Source organism: Beta vulgaris, chromosome 4 (assembly GCF_026745355.1).
Source record: "Beta vulgaris subsp. vulgaris cultivar EL10 chromosome 4, EL10.2, whole genome shotgun sequence".
NCBI classification, from domain to species: Eukaryota; Viridiplantae; Streptophyta; class Magnoliopsida; order Caryophyllales; family Amaranthaceae; genus Beta; species Beta vulgaris.
In genome coordinates, this window is record NC_079205.1 from 27,147,624 (window position 1) to 27,164,581 (window position 16,958).

Sequence of the window (16,958 nt, forward strand, 5' to 3'; positions counted from 1 at the left end):
CAGTTTCATTATAGTGTAGCAGATGCCAAAAGGAATTGGTGTTTTTATTGGTGAAGATGGATCAACATTGTGAGTTTTTTTCTTGATTTGAGTTGAATTTTTCCTTTTTTTTTTGCTACCCCATCTTAACATTATTACCACTTCTGTTTTACAGGCTCCTGGACAGATTGGAGGTCCAAGGTTGGTGTCTCAACCTACTGTTACAACAACATCAGGCTGTCGATTGGGTAATCAAGCATCAACCAGCCATTCATGAAGATAGTACAGCTTTGGATAATTCAGCTCATGTCAATTACATTTTCACATTCTTTTAGCTCTTTATTAAAACATTTAAATCATTTGCAAGATTGATGGTCTTTGTTAAGGTAGTAACTTCTCTATTTATTTTGTTAAAAAAATGGTATTAGGTGCAACTTTGTTATATATGGTGTTTTGACAGCAATGTGAATTTTTAAACACTAATTTATTTAGTCAATTCATTCTTCATTGATTAGCAAAAATAGGAGTACATAACTCTTCATTGATTAAGCAAAATAGGAGTATGTAACCTCCATTACGAACTTCCTTAGTACTTACTTACCCCTAGTACAAAACATTCCCCATAAATTTCCCACTGCCCACCAAATAACCCAACTACTTAATGAACACCAACACAACAGCAAACAAAACCCATGAAATAAACAACCCAATAAGAGCAAATTTTCCCCCTTGCACTCTTAACAGCTTCTCATGAAGACCTAGTCAACTCATCTTCATTACAGCAAGTTCTTCACACAATTTCTCTTTCTTCAGCTTCAATTTGTTTAATTTCTCCTCTAGAGACTTATACAAGAGCTCCAGTTCAGCAATTGAAGTATACTGCTCAAACAGTGTTGACTATAGGTCACTAAACTTAGGGCAGTCAAAGTCCTTGCATTCCCATCTAAAAAATTTGCAATCCTCACCCTAATAACAAATAACAATTATATATCAGTATCTCAATTGCATTAACAAAGCCCTAATTTCCAATCCTTAATTTAAGAATCCTAATTTCAGAGGTTGTATTATTATGTAATTCGATAGCATTAACAAGGCCCCAATTTAAAACATTACTTATGATGATGAAAAGAGTGAAAAAAAAATTACGCAATTTTTAAACCATAATTCACACTTACAGGCCACAACGCACACCCATAATACTTCCTCCCTTGATTTTCTCCTCCACTTTTGACAGTCCTTAACTTCGAAGGAATGTTATGCTTACAAACCACATCCAATTGCGCACCTCCTGAATGTCTTGAATTCAAAGAACCTCCGGAGTGTTGATGAGCAACCATGATGAGATGAGATGAGAGCGATGAAGGAAGTGATAAAGGAAATTCGTGCAAGGGGTGATGGAAAGTAAGGGATGAAGTTTAAATGAAGGAGGGAAGGGGAAATCGCATGTTTTCATTAAATTGAAAGCACGTGCCTCATTAAACCTGTTACAACAGGTAAGTGACCTGCTAGGACTTATAGGAGAAACTAAATATAATACATGGGTCGTACAGGAACTAATCAGAAGTTCGGAATTATTAAAGTAAATGGGGAATAATTGAGCTCTTTCTTGGCAATTAATCCTAATTTTTAATTGAGCTGCTTAAACACTGAGCACACACTCCAACTCTTAAAATAAATTTCGTCCTCGAAATTTGAAAACATAAAACTTTAGAGCATCTGTAGACGGATGAGATCACATAAAATGTTTTAAACGAAAATCAAATCACTCCATTTCTTAGCTTAAATCTAATACATCAAAAGATTTGCTTCCTAGACAAATAATCAATAATTATGAATCCAAATTCTCCGTTATCTCAATCAATATAATTCGATCTTTCTCCGATAATAACTCACACTCAAAGCTAGAACTCTAATATAACTTTACACTTTTTCAAATCTGAACTTTCAAGCCTCAACGTTCAACTTCCTTTATTCATATTCTTCAATTCCTGATCAGTAATAACCCAATTCAATTTCAGACAATCCCAAAAATCTTTCTTGAACTCATCTCTATTCTATATGGGAAGAGGGATAGGACACCAAATTTTCAAAATATCCATTTTATCCCCTATGACAGAATAATTACAAAAACTCACATAAACTCACTAATTGGTTCAAATACCAAATACAAACAATTCAGAAAAGAAAAAATTACGAACGTGTACAAAGAGTAACTACCAAACAGTTGCAAAAGGAATATAAAAAAAATAACTACAAGTCTTCAACCACATAGTCTGAAATCACTCTTTCATTTAGTCTTCTTCTCCTTGCTCCTCTCGCATTTTCTCCATTTCAATTCAACTCACAAAAACACAAGCAAAATATCCAAGGTATTAGAATAGAGGTTGCACCAAGATCAGGTAATCAAATAGAGATACAAAACATTGATTTGTTCATAACTGTTTTTACAATTTAATTTAGTAAAATCATCTTCATTTTTTCAGTGTACATTTCATACAGGATACTTTCACGCACACTCCACAACCCTTACAAGTTACAATCAACAAATATCACAACTGTCAACCAAATTTAGACAAGGTTTTCCTTATTTCTCTTGCACATTATATGGTTTTCGTTTTTTATAATTTAATGGGATAATGTTTTTTTTATTCTCGACAAAAGGAGAGGGCAACTGGGCAACTCTCATTCACAACCGGTGCACTGGATGAAGTACCATCAACCAAATATCACAAAAAAAACACCACTTGCAAGGTGAATCAAGAAACAAGGGAAAATGTATGTTTGCAATTGCAAATCAGTATCAATATTCGATTGCAAATCCTTTTTTTTTCCGGGCAGATTAGGAAAGAACCAATAACTTCAACTTTTTTTAAAAAAATCGACTCAAACTACAACTTCTCCCAAAATTTGAAAACCAAATTTAATTCTTATAACAAAAAACGTAAACATAACAAACTCTAAAAAAAATATGTCCATTATACATTTACACAGTGCGTTTTTTATAAAAATATATCTCCCAATAATTCATTTTAAAGAATTTTTTCCATGAAGATTATTCATTTTTTAAAAACTAACTTTACTACTTTTGTCAATTCGAAAAAACAGATTTTTTCAATTCGAAAAAACTGATTTTTTCAATTTGAAAAAACTAATTTTTGTTCGAAAAAACTAATTTTTTTTATGAACATTCAATTCGAAAATACAAAAAATTTCCATCAACCACTTTCATATAGATCTATTTTTTTAAAACTAACTTTACTACTTTTTTCAATTAGAAAAAGCAATTTTTTTTCAATTCGAAAAAACTAATTTTTTCAACATGAAAAAACTAATTTTTTTTATGAACATTAAATTTGAAAATACAAATATTTTCCATCAACCAATTTCATATAGATCTATTTTTTTAAAACTAAATTTACTACTTTTTTTCCATTCGAAAACAAACTGATTTTTTTCAAATCGAAAACATTGATTTATTCAATTCGAAAAAACTGAGTTTTTCAATCCGAAAAAACTAAGTTTTTCAATCCGAAAATACTAATTTTTTCAATTCGAAGAAACTAATTTTAGTTTGACCAAACTAAATTTTTTTAATAATCTTTCAATTCGAAAAAACAAATTTTTTTCATCAACCACTTTCATATATATCGGTTTTAAAAACAAATTTTTTTAAAAAGTTAACAATAACCGCAAAACAGTAACAATCTCCCTAAAACTTACAGATTTTCGACCATGTTTCATGCAAAAAATAATAATTTGAAACTACATCTTACACACCTGCTCAATTGCATTCGGAATTACTGTGTTCTTCTCCAATTTATTTTTGCTACACCTTCAATCCCCTCAAGGTTTCGATCGATCTATCTCTGATTATTAAGTTTCACCTATCTCATGTTTAGAGAGGGTGATTGCATATTTAGAGATGGATATTTAGAGAGAGAGAGAGAGAGAGAAAGTGAGATAAAATGATGGATGAACACAGATGATTGCATATTTGAAGAGAGTGTTTGTTTGCAAAAAATGATTGCACGCTATGCATATTTGAAGAGAGTGTTTCTTTTATTTAGAGATTGGATATGTTGAGAGAGAGAGTGAGTGAGCTAAAATGATAAATGAGAGAGTTTGACACTTATTTTCAAAGTGGAGATAAGTTTCATTTTATGTAAGGGGGAGTGGGGGACTACAACATTATTATGCTTTCAAATTATGATACGGGGATTGTAACATTATTATTGTACTTTTGTATCAAATTGAGCATGCTTAATATCTGCTATATTACTTTGATCATGTTAAATATATGCTATATTACTTTGAGCATGCTAAATATCTATTTTATATGCATATAACACTAGATAAATATTGATTTGTTAATGGGGAAAACATTACATTACATTACGAAAGGATACGCACCCTTGCGTTTTCCCATGTATTTTGGTATCAATTGTATTATTATTGAAATGTCTGCTTCACCTTCGTATGTTGTACTTTTCTAAAGTATTATCCCTATTTTTTATGTCAAGACTCAATAGAGGTAGGACACAAAAAAAAAAAAAAGAGAAAACAAAGAAAAAATAAAGAGATAAGAATTTATAGGTGTCTATATGTTGAAAGATAGTTATGCGAAAATTATACAACAAGGATATCAACAACTTTTAAAAATTAATTTATTAGTACGTAAACATTAATTATAGATAGATAATGAGATTTAAAAAATAATTATAAAATATTAACCTACATATAAAGGGATTACTCTAAAATTAATAACATTATTTCGTATATTACTTATAGTTAGTTTCTAAGATTGAAAATAAATTCATTTTCAACTATCAGCTCATTGTTTGAAACATAGAAATTATGTCACTAATTATTGCTAAATAAATTATAAGTAAAGTTATTAAACCTCACAAATATAAGTTAAGGTTTATTCTCTTCGGCATAAAATAACTGAACTGAACTGAACTAAACTTAATTGAATATTAAACCTCAATAATATTAGATAGGCAAAGATAAGAATTAATAGGTGTGTATATATTCAAAGATAGCTAGTTATATGAAAATTAAATACAAAAAATTAACAAAATACAATTATAAAATATAACTTATATATAAAGGGATTACTCTAAAATTAATAATAGCATTTCGTATATCTCAATAACAAAGTTAAGATATGTTATGTAGTTTCGTAATGGATGAAAACGAAGCACAAAAAGTTCAACAACAAAGGAGGAAAGGAGTGATAGGAAAAGACATCACAGACAATCATTCACACCTGAACAAAGAGGACACGTGAATGCAAAAAGACGATTTGAATATGCCCGTGGATGTGAAGAAAATGTCGTTGCTTCTCAAGGAAGTCAACCTCAAACAACATCTGCACAAGGCCACAACATGATTCAAAATCGTGACAATGCTTCCAACTCTTCAGAACATAGAAGACACATGACAAACATTACTAACTACAATCATATTGTCGATGGAGATGGATGCGAAATACACGATTGTAAGATCTTTAAAGTAAATAGAATAAAAGTGATAATATACAAAACACCATTTAATGTACTCATCAAATATAAACCTTTTCAATCATGCAGCACACCCCATTAGTGAACTCCGTTCAGTCGACACATAGGCAAATGTTGAGAATCATATTCAAATGCCTAATGAAAGTTACGGGGACTTACCAAATGGACGCAACTTGCTCAGTCGAAACTTTTGTGTAGGAGAAAGTAGTAGAACAAATGCAGATATGTTGGAACCCATAACCGATGCAAAAGACATTCCACGCTTAGCTGAGGCTGAGAGAGAAAGTTGTTTGCCTGATCCATTCTTTGAAATCGGTAATACCAATAGATCCCATGCGAACAACATATCAAGTCTCATCTCTGATGATGTAATGGTTCGAAAAGTGGGGAGACATGGTTATCGAAATTGTGCAAGAAATTACACCGAGTCACAAGGGGTGGCTAAATTCAATTTGCCTAAAATGACAACGTGTCCACATTGTCAAGCATGCCTGTTCAGAGCAGAATCTCCTGAACTTTGCTGCTTAAATGGAAAGTAAATCTACCTGAGTTGCCTTTGTTCACTAATTTACTTGACCTGTTCTCTGATCAGTCGGATAATGGGATTCACTTTAGACAGAACATTTGTACGTATTACCATGTCTTCGCATTCACTTCAATGGGAGTAGAAATAGATGATGAATTGGCCAACGCACATCAAGGTGTGTATACATATCGCGCTCAAATGTAAATTTATCACCGCATAGGCGGTTTTTTTGCCCTTGAACTCAAATGATCGTCCTCGGTTCCTTCAACTCTACATTTATGACATTGATCATGAAAATGAAAATCGTGCAGCCGAAAATTCTTCATTACGGATCGACATCATTGACAGAATTAAGAATATTCTAACTTCCCATAATCCTTTTGTTCATAATCTTCGACATCTTGCACAACGTACATACATACACGATTGCAAGTTTGTCATCCAAGAGCAACCTGCTAATAATCGTCAATACTCAATGCCTTCAGCATCCTAGGTGGCAGCCGTTATCGTTGGAGGGGATGACATGACTAACCTAAAAGAGCGAGATATTATGATAGAGCCTATCAATGGACAACTGATGTATATCAAAGATACAACGAGTTATTACGATCCACTACAATATCCTCTATTATTTCCTTATGGCTTTTATGGTTGGGATTTAAATAGTTGTACTACTACTGGCAGGAAGCTGACATGCCGAAAATTCTATGCATATATGTTTCAGGTGAAAATTGTTTTAAAGTTCTATATGTGTATGTCCTGTTTTCCGATAACTTCATACTCATATCATTCTAACAACAACAATAAATTTGCTCCTTAGATGCGACAACATCTTGATTCTCTACTCTTAAGAGGTGGTCGTCTACTCCAATAATATGTTGTTGATAATTGTGTCAAAATGCAAGCATCCAAGCTGAGATAGATTGCACTAAATCAAGACAAGATACGTGCTGATTTGAACAAGGGTTTAGATGATTCTCTAAATGTTGGAGAGCATAACACATGTTCAAATTGATTAACCTATACCAATACTCTTTTTTATGAAATAAAACCCTTCAATTAACATTAAATTTTTATTTATTTTTCATCTACAGAGAAGGTTGGTCGAAGGACGATACTACCGTCTTCTTTCGTAGGAAGCTCACGAGATAAGCACCAGAGGTACCAAGATGCCATGGCCTTGGTACAAAAGTTTGGCAAGCCAAACATATTTCTGACAATGACATGCAATCCATCTTGGTCGGAAATACAATCAGAACTATTGCCTGGACAAGTCCCAAATGATCGGCCAGATCTACTGACAAGGGTGTTTCATGCTAAATTTAAAGAGTTAAAAATAGATGTTCTAGAAAGGGGAATACTTGGAAAGGTGGTTGCTTATGTATATGTAGTTGAATTCCAAAAGAGGGGTCTTCCGCATGTTCATATGTTGCTGACACTACTAGATTTTTTAGCAAAGGCAACAATTGAAAAGAGTCTAATGCAACGACACTTGGTAAGCCGTTGCAATAAATGAGGCTATTGCAATGATCCATTTGATATAGTCGCAATAGGAGGATCTATTGCAACGGTATATTAACTACCGTTGCAGTAGGTCGGCCTTGAGTTAATGGAACAACATGTGTTAAGCTAAGGCAACGGTTCCATGATTCATTTAATATTAGTGGACTACATAGGCAATTTCATTCGCCGCCTCTGCGTTTTCTTTTTCTTCCTCATCAGTTATCCCTTTTCTCATTCTCACTCCTTCCTCTATCAAATGGTGAACTATAAAAAATCTTTCTTGCTTTCGTTTAATTTGGAGCTTCCTTCACTCTAATTTCTCTTCCCAGCCCTAAATATCCATATCTGTTTAATTTTTGTCAAACTTGCATCAAGTTTCCTTTTGGGAATACCTCCAAAAAGATGTAGATAATGGAGAAAATTGTTGTTGTTGGTCTCCGAGTGGAAGAAGTAAAGTTGATCTCCTAAGTTACTAGTGCTTCTGTATGTTCTTTGATTCACTCCAATTTTTGGCCAATTCAAGATTAGGTAATTAGTTGATTTTCGTGATTTTGGGGTTTTTGTTCGAAATTTCTTTCTCATATATAGTTCATGCTTATAGAAAATTGAAACTTAGGGTTACCATCAGTTCTTTCTTGACATGATTTTTGATATATAGCAAATAATTTTCAAGATTGCCTTTCTTTCTTCTAGTTCAAATTAGCTTTATACATTTCTTGACGATTTACTTAAGGAAAAATCGATGTATGTGCAGCTAACAATTAACTTTCAGCAAAAAGACATCCAACACTATTACTCTAGGATATGGTTTGAAATTTAAAGGTATTCTATTATTAAAATCTAAAATGGAGTATTTGTCTGATGTACTTTGGTTTGTTTTTTCTATGATAACTCTGGCTAAGGAATTCAAATGACACCAATATACGAGTTTGAAAGAACTCATATTTATCTCTTAGGTTAGTTTTCGATTAATTATCAGTTGTACAACTCTATTTCCTTCACTTAAGTGAGTTTTAGCCTTTTCATGGGGAGGGGTAGGAACTTTCTTGTTAGTGGATTCATTTTATGTTGCTTTATATAATTGATTATGTAAGCTCTTTTTCTGAACCTTATTGTGGTTATGATTACTTCTCATCTGTCATTCGTTTGCAATGTAGTTGTACTTTAGGTCTTTGTTTGTCTAGTATAATTTTCTTGATCATAGACGGTTTAGCACTTGAGGTAGTTTCACTTTTAGAATAGGATGGCTCTGGTTTTGCAGTTGAGGATATTTCAGTGTTAATTCCAATTACTAAGCATAACTCTTATCATTTTACAGATAATTCATTTTGAAGGTGAATGGTAACTTGTAACCAATATCCATTAGTTTTGTGTTGATGACATTAAACAACAGGGTATTAGATGATTTTGCTCAGCTTATAGTAGCAGGAAATGCCATGATGAATCTTATATGTGAAATACACGAGTTTCATGAGGTGCTTCTTATTTACCAGGCATTTGCTAAGTAATAATTAAGTGTAGAGCAATCTGCTTAGTCAAAGGTGATACTCTCTCCATCCAAAAAAGATGTATTATCAAGCTAGCTTGGAGTGTTGCTATGAAAAAGGATAACTTATGGGTTAAATGGGTTAGTGAAATCTATGTTAAGGAAGCAAATTGGGACAATTATGTGGCTCCCACCAATTCTAGCTGGGCATGGAGGTACATTTGTGAGGCAAAAAACACACTCACACAAAAATTAAGAAGTACAGCTTGGATGAATGATGCTGGGTTTAGTATTAAGAAATACTATAAAGAGCTTAGGGGAGAAGAAGCCAATGTGCAGTGGAGCAGGATGGTCTGGAACATGTATACTCTTCCAAAACATAGAATAATCTTCTGGCTTGCTGTCCAGAATAGGCTCAAGACTAAAGATAGGCTGGTGATGATGCGTATCTGCAGTGATGATGTGTGCACCATCTGTGGGCAGGAGACTTAGAGTGTTGACCATCTTATGTTTAGGTGCACATATAGTAAGCAATGTTTTGAAATGATCATGGGCTGGCTAGGGATTCAAGGATGCAATAGAAGCCTAAGGCAACTCAGCCAGTGGCTTAGAAGCAGATACAAGGGGACGAAGACTCAAAAGAAAGTGGTGATTGCTGCAATTGCTGCAACTGCATACCATATCTGGAGGAGAAGAAACATAGCCTACTGGGAAGCTTCAGTGCAGAGGGTTGAGAAAACAGTACAGGAGATTAAGTTTTCTGTAAAGCAGAGGAGTCTTCAGCTTCTAAGCTTTAAAGCTAAGGCTAGAGATAGAGAATGGATTGAGAAATTGTAATTGCTGGGCATGTCCAGTTAGTTTGTGGTGACTGCTTTGCAATCTTAGTGTGTATGTTTGCATTGGGCTTTAATATTACTTAATTTCCAAAAAAAAAATAGATGTATTATTAGGATTATGCACATGTATTAAGTGGATTCATGTTATTGCAATGGTATTCAATATTAACTTGTGCTATCATTTCTTTATTACAAAACTTGATGCATATGATTAGCGAAGTATATTGGTTGCATATATCTGGAGCATCCTTATCTCCTCACTACCTAAGATCCACTTGCTTGCTTAACTTCATCTTATGGATGACATATACTCCAAAGGTTGCTCTATAGTACTTGACATAAGTATAACATAATACTTCTTTTCATTCCAAAATAAATACTCCCTTCGTCTCATATTATATCGCTTCTTTCCTTTTAAAGTGTCCCAAAATGTAATTCTTGTTTCCGTTTTTTTATTCTACACCTTTCCATGATTTTCCTAGAAAAATTATGCCACCATTATTTATTTGCTTATTGAAAATAATTTTTTGCTTTGTTTATTTAACTCAAGGGTTGCATTAGTCACGCATTTAATGCTTTTTCACCACTTATTGTCACTCGCTTTACTAAAATCAGGTTTTTCCCTATATAATTTATTTCCAATACGTAAACATTCTTTACCTTCCTCTTAGATTCCATTGACCTTAATACCCGTGCAAAAATGGAATCAAATACTATAATATGGGATGGAGGGAGTATAATAGTTCTCTAAAAAAATCAGACATAAAGTAGAGAAGTAGTACTTTTATTTTGGAACAAAGAAGTATAAGCTGTGGCTAGCACATAGCATTTGATCAACCATTCATTTTTCCTTGCTGCTTTTAGATGATATATCAACTCCCTTTTGGTTTTTAGTTGTCAAATTAAGTGTTTACTAACTACTACAATGTCTGAATTTATAGGTGAAAAATGAGCTAAATTGGCCTTTTATTCTCTCTAGAACTCAGAAATGATAGTATGCAGGCATAACTTTTGCTTCAGGTCAGTAAATCTTAAATTAGATACCTGTTAAACTTTCACGGTGTCGCAATTTTTTTTAAAGATTTGTTATATTATTGTATTGGAGAGATGGTTGACAAGTGATGCAACTATTTTTATTTTTGGCTGCATCTTGTGGGTCTATTGAATTGATAATAGTTGTAAAATATATATCTCAGACATAATTTTCTCATAGGTTTGCCACCTTTTAGATATGTTTGAAGTTTGAACTTTATCTGATTCGAATTTATATAACTACTTAATACATTGTGATGTTGTTTATATATTGCTAAATGGAGATGCCATCGAGTGTACACTTGTGTTACCAAGGTTTATATAGGTGAGTGAAATGCGAAGGCACATGTTAGTCAAAACATGTTATTAGCAGTAATTGCTTCGTCTCTCTTAGTAGTTCCTTGCATAATCTATAACAAATAACAATTATCAAAATTATATGGAATGTCAATTAATTTGTGTTACAACCACAATTTCTTGTTGGTATTGTTTTGCCTGTTTTGTGCCACCGGGTTTCTAGAGCTAAAAGCAATTTACCTTCCTTTAGAAGTCCATCTACCAAAGTCGGATATGTTTTCAAATGACATATTGTAACACCCCCAAATTACTCACTTTTAAATAAATAATTTAATAAATAATATTTGAGTAATTTAGGAGTATTACGCACGCTTTCGGCAACCAACTACTAACTAACCAAAATAACTTGCAGCGGAAGACTTTAATCAAAAATAATAATACTTTATTAATAAAAGTAAATATTGTCTCAATACTCAAAATAAATGAAACACTCTAATCTAGGTGAAGATCCCCTTCCTAGTATGCTCCCATGCACATCCAAAATTTACCTGCAAATCTGCTTACCAAAAAGGTAAACAGGGCAAAGCCAAATAGGAAAAAGAATATGTGTCAGTATAAAACTGAGTACGAAATGTACTAGATAAGTAATACATTTGTTAGTTCGTAACAATTTTTCATTTCGAAAACTCCATTACCAATAATTCAAGAAGAACTCTTTAAGAAAAACTATTTTCAAACACTTAATAATAATTCAAGAATAACATTTTAAGAACAAACTCTTTCCAAACACTTGAATAATAATTCAAGAACAACCTTTTAAGAACAAACTCTTTCCAAACACTTGAATAGTAATTCAAGAATAACCTTTTAAGAATAAACTCTTTCCAAACAACTTGGATTAAAAATAATCCTGAAAACAATTCCTCTTCTTATCTCCCCTTCTATTTTGCTAAGTGTGCACACCCCCAAGCTAGTCATCCCATCACGGAGCTATATCAAGGGGTAACTATAATTGCCAACAAGTGGACTTTGAATCTCTTGATATTAATCAAGCGGAAATAATAATAATATGACTTGTAAGTCATGAGTAAACCTCCTTCCTCATAAACAACTTTTTGAACATTCAAAGTTCATAAAAACCAATCAACCTTTCCTTGTAAAAATAATTTAATTTTCCAAAAAGGATAACAAAACTTCTATATAAAATGATTGATAAAATCATTCATTCTTTTCACTTTCAAGAGTGAATAATAAAACATTGTAACCATTTTAAATCAAATTTCTAAACCAATCCAACCAATAAAATCAATAAACAACTTTATCATATAAACCACATTTTAAAAGATCTAGCTACATAACGTACCTTGATCTTGCACAAACTAATACTAGTATCTTCACTTATTCTTATACTTGAGCTTTCTCATAGCCAACCAACAAGCAATCTACCACATGAACTTAATCATGAATTTAAACATGAATGATCTATCATGAGCATAATATTTTTGAGTAAGAAATATGAAAATATTTTTCTTAAACAAAAGAAATTGAAACTTGAATAAGAAATATAAAACTAGAATACATAGGAAGAGAAAGAAGAACTTTGAAGTAAGAAATATGATTCTTCAAAGTTTTTGTGTGGAAAAAATGGCTAAAGGTGTGGGTATTTATAGGAGTAGAATGGATAGTACTTAATTTTCAAAATTAAAGAGTTTGTAACCTTCACCATAAATTAGGAGATTAAACCAAGATTTGTAACCTTCATCATAAATTTGGAAAACAAAACTCTCCCATTTACTTCACAATCCCGTCAAAAATAATGGCTTAAAAAAAATTATTATTTTTTTTTTTGGTTTTTTTGAGTAATTTTGACTAGGATTTTAAACCAAAAGTTTAACAAATCCAATTTTGGCGCCATATTCCCGCCAAAATAATTTAAAACCAATAAATATACTAAAATATCCTTTGTTTAAAATATTTATTTTAGAAAATAAATATAAAATACATATTTATTTATTTAAATAAATACTAAAAATACGAGGTATTACACATATAATCCCTTGTTCATTCATTTTCTTATGATATGTAAGAGCTGCCTCCATGTTATTTAGATTAATAATGCAAGGTACTGTAATTTTGTCTTTTTTATATTGTCATCTCCATCCCACATTATTCTTATTATAGCAATAATGCAAGGTACTGTAATTTTGTCCTTTTTTATGTTGTTGATTGTGTACGCTTACTAACTATTACAATGTTTGAATTTTTAGGTGAATAATGAACCAACTGGAGGAGATCAAACGTAGACGTCTCACTATACATACTATCGGCCAGATTTAGCTAGCTTTATTACAGTGATGCGATACTTGGTGGTTCGAAGGAAAATGACGTATATGTACTTATTAGAAGTATTTGTGGTACTAAAACAAATATTTATTAGTTGGGTTTGATTAAGTACATCAATTTTCGTTAATTAGGATTTGTCATGTATACTCTTAATTCAATTAGTTTTGGAAAATAGAATACATATATGATAAGTATCTTTGGCATTTCAAGAGTATGTTTGCATTTCTTGCATCGTTACAAATATATATCCAGGGCTGTAATATGTTATAGGTTTTCGGTAGGTTACAGTAATAATCGTTGCAATATCCCCACAGAAACTGAAAAAAAAATCGTCATAAAGGCATTGCAATAGTTATATGATAGTGTTGCAATATATAAGGAGGCGTTGCTATAGAAGCCAAAATGGGACACAATATGAATATTAGGGTCGTTGCAATAGCTATCGAATGGCGTTGCAATAGATATAGAGGCGTTGCAATAGACCTTATAGATGACGCAACTACTGTTTACACCTATTGCAACGGCTTTGTGGTAGCCGTTGCAATAGGTCCAAAAGGTCGTTGCATTAAACCTATAGCAACGCCTTCAAATGCAATGGTTGGGAGTCGTTGCCTTAGGCCTACTGCAACGGTATTTGGCCCTAATGCAACGGATTTTAGGCGTTGCATTAGGCTTTAAATGTAGTAGTGTGATCCTCGAACAAACTGACAAGCTAACCACTCCGGATGACTACGATATAATTGTCAGAGCATAAATTCTAGATGAACAATGAGAACCGGAGTTGTACAAAAAAGCTCTTAAACACATGATTCACAGTCCATGTGGTGTTCACAACAGGGATTGCCCATGCATGAAACAAGGGAGTTGTAAGAAAGGATTCCCAAAGTCATTTACTAATGCAACAATGCAAGGAAATGACTCATGTCCTCTATATCGTCGCCGACAAGATCGTCCATCTGTACCATTACGTCAATTTAGAGATATGCAGCAGTATTAAGTGTGTCAAATATCTCTATAAATATATGCATAAGGGTTCAAATAGAGTATCCATGGAAGTTAATAATGGTGATGAGATTGCACAATACGTGGATACGAGATGGATTTGTGCACCAGAAGTTTTTTTGGAAAATCTACAAATTCTCTTTAACTCGAATGTATCCATCTATAGATCGATTGCAAATCCATTTGCCAAACATGCATCAAGTGAGATTCGAAGAGAACTGCCTGATTTCAGACGTATTAGAAGACCCGAGAAACTCCAGAACGATGGTGACTCATTTCTTTAAGATGAATGAAATTGATCCAGGTGCAAGAAGATTTCTTTATAGAGAATTTCCAGAGCATTACAGGTGGATTAAGTCTAGGTGTGAGTGGCAGATATTGGTCGATTGTACGTAGCATCTCCATTTAAAGGAGAGAGATTTTACCTTAGATTATTGCTCAACCACATGCGAGGTCCCCGATCATTTGAACATCTGAGGACATTCAATGGTGTAATACAACCGACATTTAGAGCTGCTGCGGAATCCCTCGGTCTAATTGAGAGTGATGAAAGCATCCGTCAGTATCTTTTAGAACCATCAATTGTCAGAATGCCATCATCATTACGAAGATTATTCGCAACCATCTTGGTATACTGCCAACCCATTGGATTATGTGCCATATGGGACGAGTTCTTCATGTACATGGTTGAGGATAATCCATCTTCAAGCACGACAACTAACAATGTTGTTCTCACTCAAAAGCTACTGCAGGATTTAGATCGCTTATTACGGCCGCTGAGAAAAAGAATTTCTGACCTTACAGAGTTGCCAAGTTTACCTGAAAGTATAGAGGACATCGACGATCTTCCCGCAATCATGGAGGAGTACTTTTTTGTTCCAGTTCCAGAAGAGGACTTCACGTGTGTTGACACTCTTAATAGAGATGAACGACATGCGTACAACATAATTATGGATGTTGTCATTTCAAAAACAGGTGGAGCTTTTTTCGTTGATGGTCCAGGAAGTACCGGCAAAACATTATTATACAGAGCACTCTTAGCAACTGTAAAAAGGAAGAGGTGAAATTGGCGTTCCAACAGCAACATCTGGAATTGCAGCGACATTATTGCATCAAGGAAGAACATCACACTCAACTTTTCAGCTCCCATTACAACCTGATAGCAACTCAACTTGCTCATTCACCAAGCATTCCAAAACTGCCACTTTACTAATGCATTCTGCCATAATTATATGGGATGAGGCTCCAATGACACACATATATCATTTTTAAGCCGTTGATCGTTCATTGAAAGACTTAATGGAAAATGACTTACCATTTAGAGGAAAAATTATTGTCTTTGGTGGTGATTTCAGACAAGTGTTACCAGTGGTTCGAAACGGAACAAGAGTTCAAATGATCAATGCGTCTTTTATCAAGTCACCAATTTGGAGACACGTCAATATTTTGCATTTGAGAGAAAATATGAGATCAAGAGATGACAGCGCATTTGCGTCTCGATTGCTCGCGATTGGCAACGGAGATGAACCTACCGTGTCAGATCATATGATAAAACTGCCAAACCATATGGTAATACCATCAACTGACGGTGTCTCGATTGAAATATTGATTGATCAGGTTTTTCCAAATTTAAGTCAACATGTGGGAGAAGGAAATTATATGGTTGAAAGGGCCATTATCACACCCCTAAACGAAGATGCTGACAAGATAAATGATAAGGTCGTTGAGAAAATTCTCGAAGAAGGAATAACATACCATTCGATTGATTGTGTTCCCTAAGATAAGAGAAATTTGTATCAGCAAGAGTTTCTTAATTCAATTTCAGCTTCGGGATTGCCTCCTCATGCTCTCTGTTTGAAACCTGGGGTACCCTTAATGCTCTTGAGAAACATCGGTCCTAAGAATGGGCTTTACAATGGAACACGGTTGCTTTGTCGTGGACTGAAGGCGCATTTTATAGATACTGAAATTTTAACAGGCCATCCTAGGGGAAACAAAGTTTTCCTGCCCAAAATTCCATTGAAGAGTGTTGAACATATAAAGTTTCCATTTTAGCTGGTTAGAAAGCAGTTTACAGTAAAGGTTAGTTTTGCCTTGACAATAAACAAGTCTCAGGGGCAAACTATACCCCATGTTGGCATATACCTACCAGATCATGTATTCAGCCACGGACAACTCTATGTGGCATTGTCACACGGAACCTCAGAGAACACAACAAAGATTGTGGTAAAAAGGGAAACGTACAAGGACATCAAGGGGTGTTTACAAAGAATATTGTATATAAAGAAGTTTTATTGCCTTCTGAATAGTTGTATTCAATGTGTACACTCTTGAAATACCACTTTGTAATAAGAGCACAATGTAACTGATTGAAATATAGTCATGATTCTACCTAATTTATGTCATGCTCATATCGTGATCATATAGTCTTC

The 16,958-nt window shown here is 33.5% G+C and overlaps 1 protein-coding gene and 1 long non-coding RNA gene across 2 annotated transcripts; both read left to right on the forward strand.

Annotated features, from left to right (window-relative positions):
* Nucleotides 1-7,505: 7,505 nt before the first annotated feature.
* LOC125494211 (uncharacterized) lies at nt 7,506-10,033 on the forward strand. Its single transcript, XR_007270581.2, has 2 exons — nt 7,506-8,058; nt 8,849-10,033. It is a non-coding gene; the product is annotated as an uncharacterized LOC125494211 (long non-coding RNA).
* Nucleotides 10,034-15,825: 5,792 nt separating this feature from the next.
* On the forward strand, nt 15,826-16,305 carry LOC130591099 (uncharacterized). Its single transcript, XM_057394013.1, has one exon. It carries the CDS (start codon nt 15,826-15,828, stop codon nt 16,303-16,305), a length of 480 nt encoding a protein of 159 aa, XP_057249996.1.
* Nucleotides 16,306-16,958: the final 653 nt, after the last annotated feature.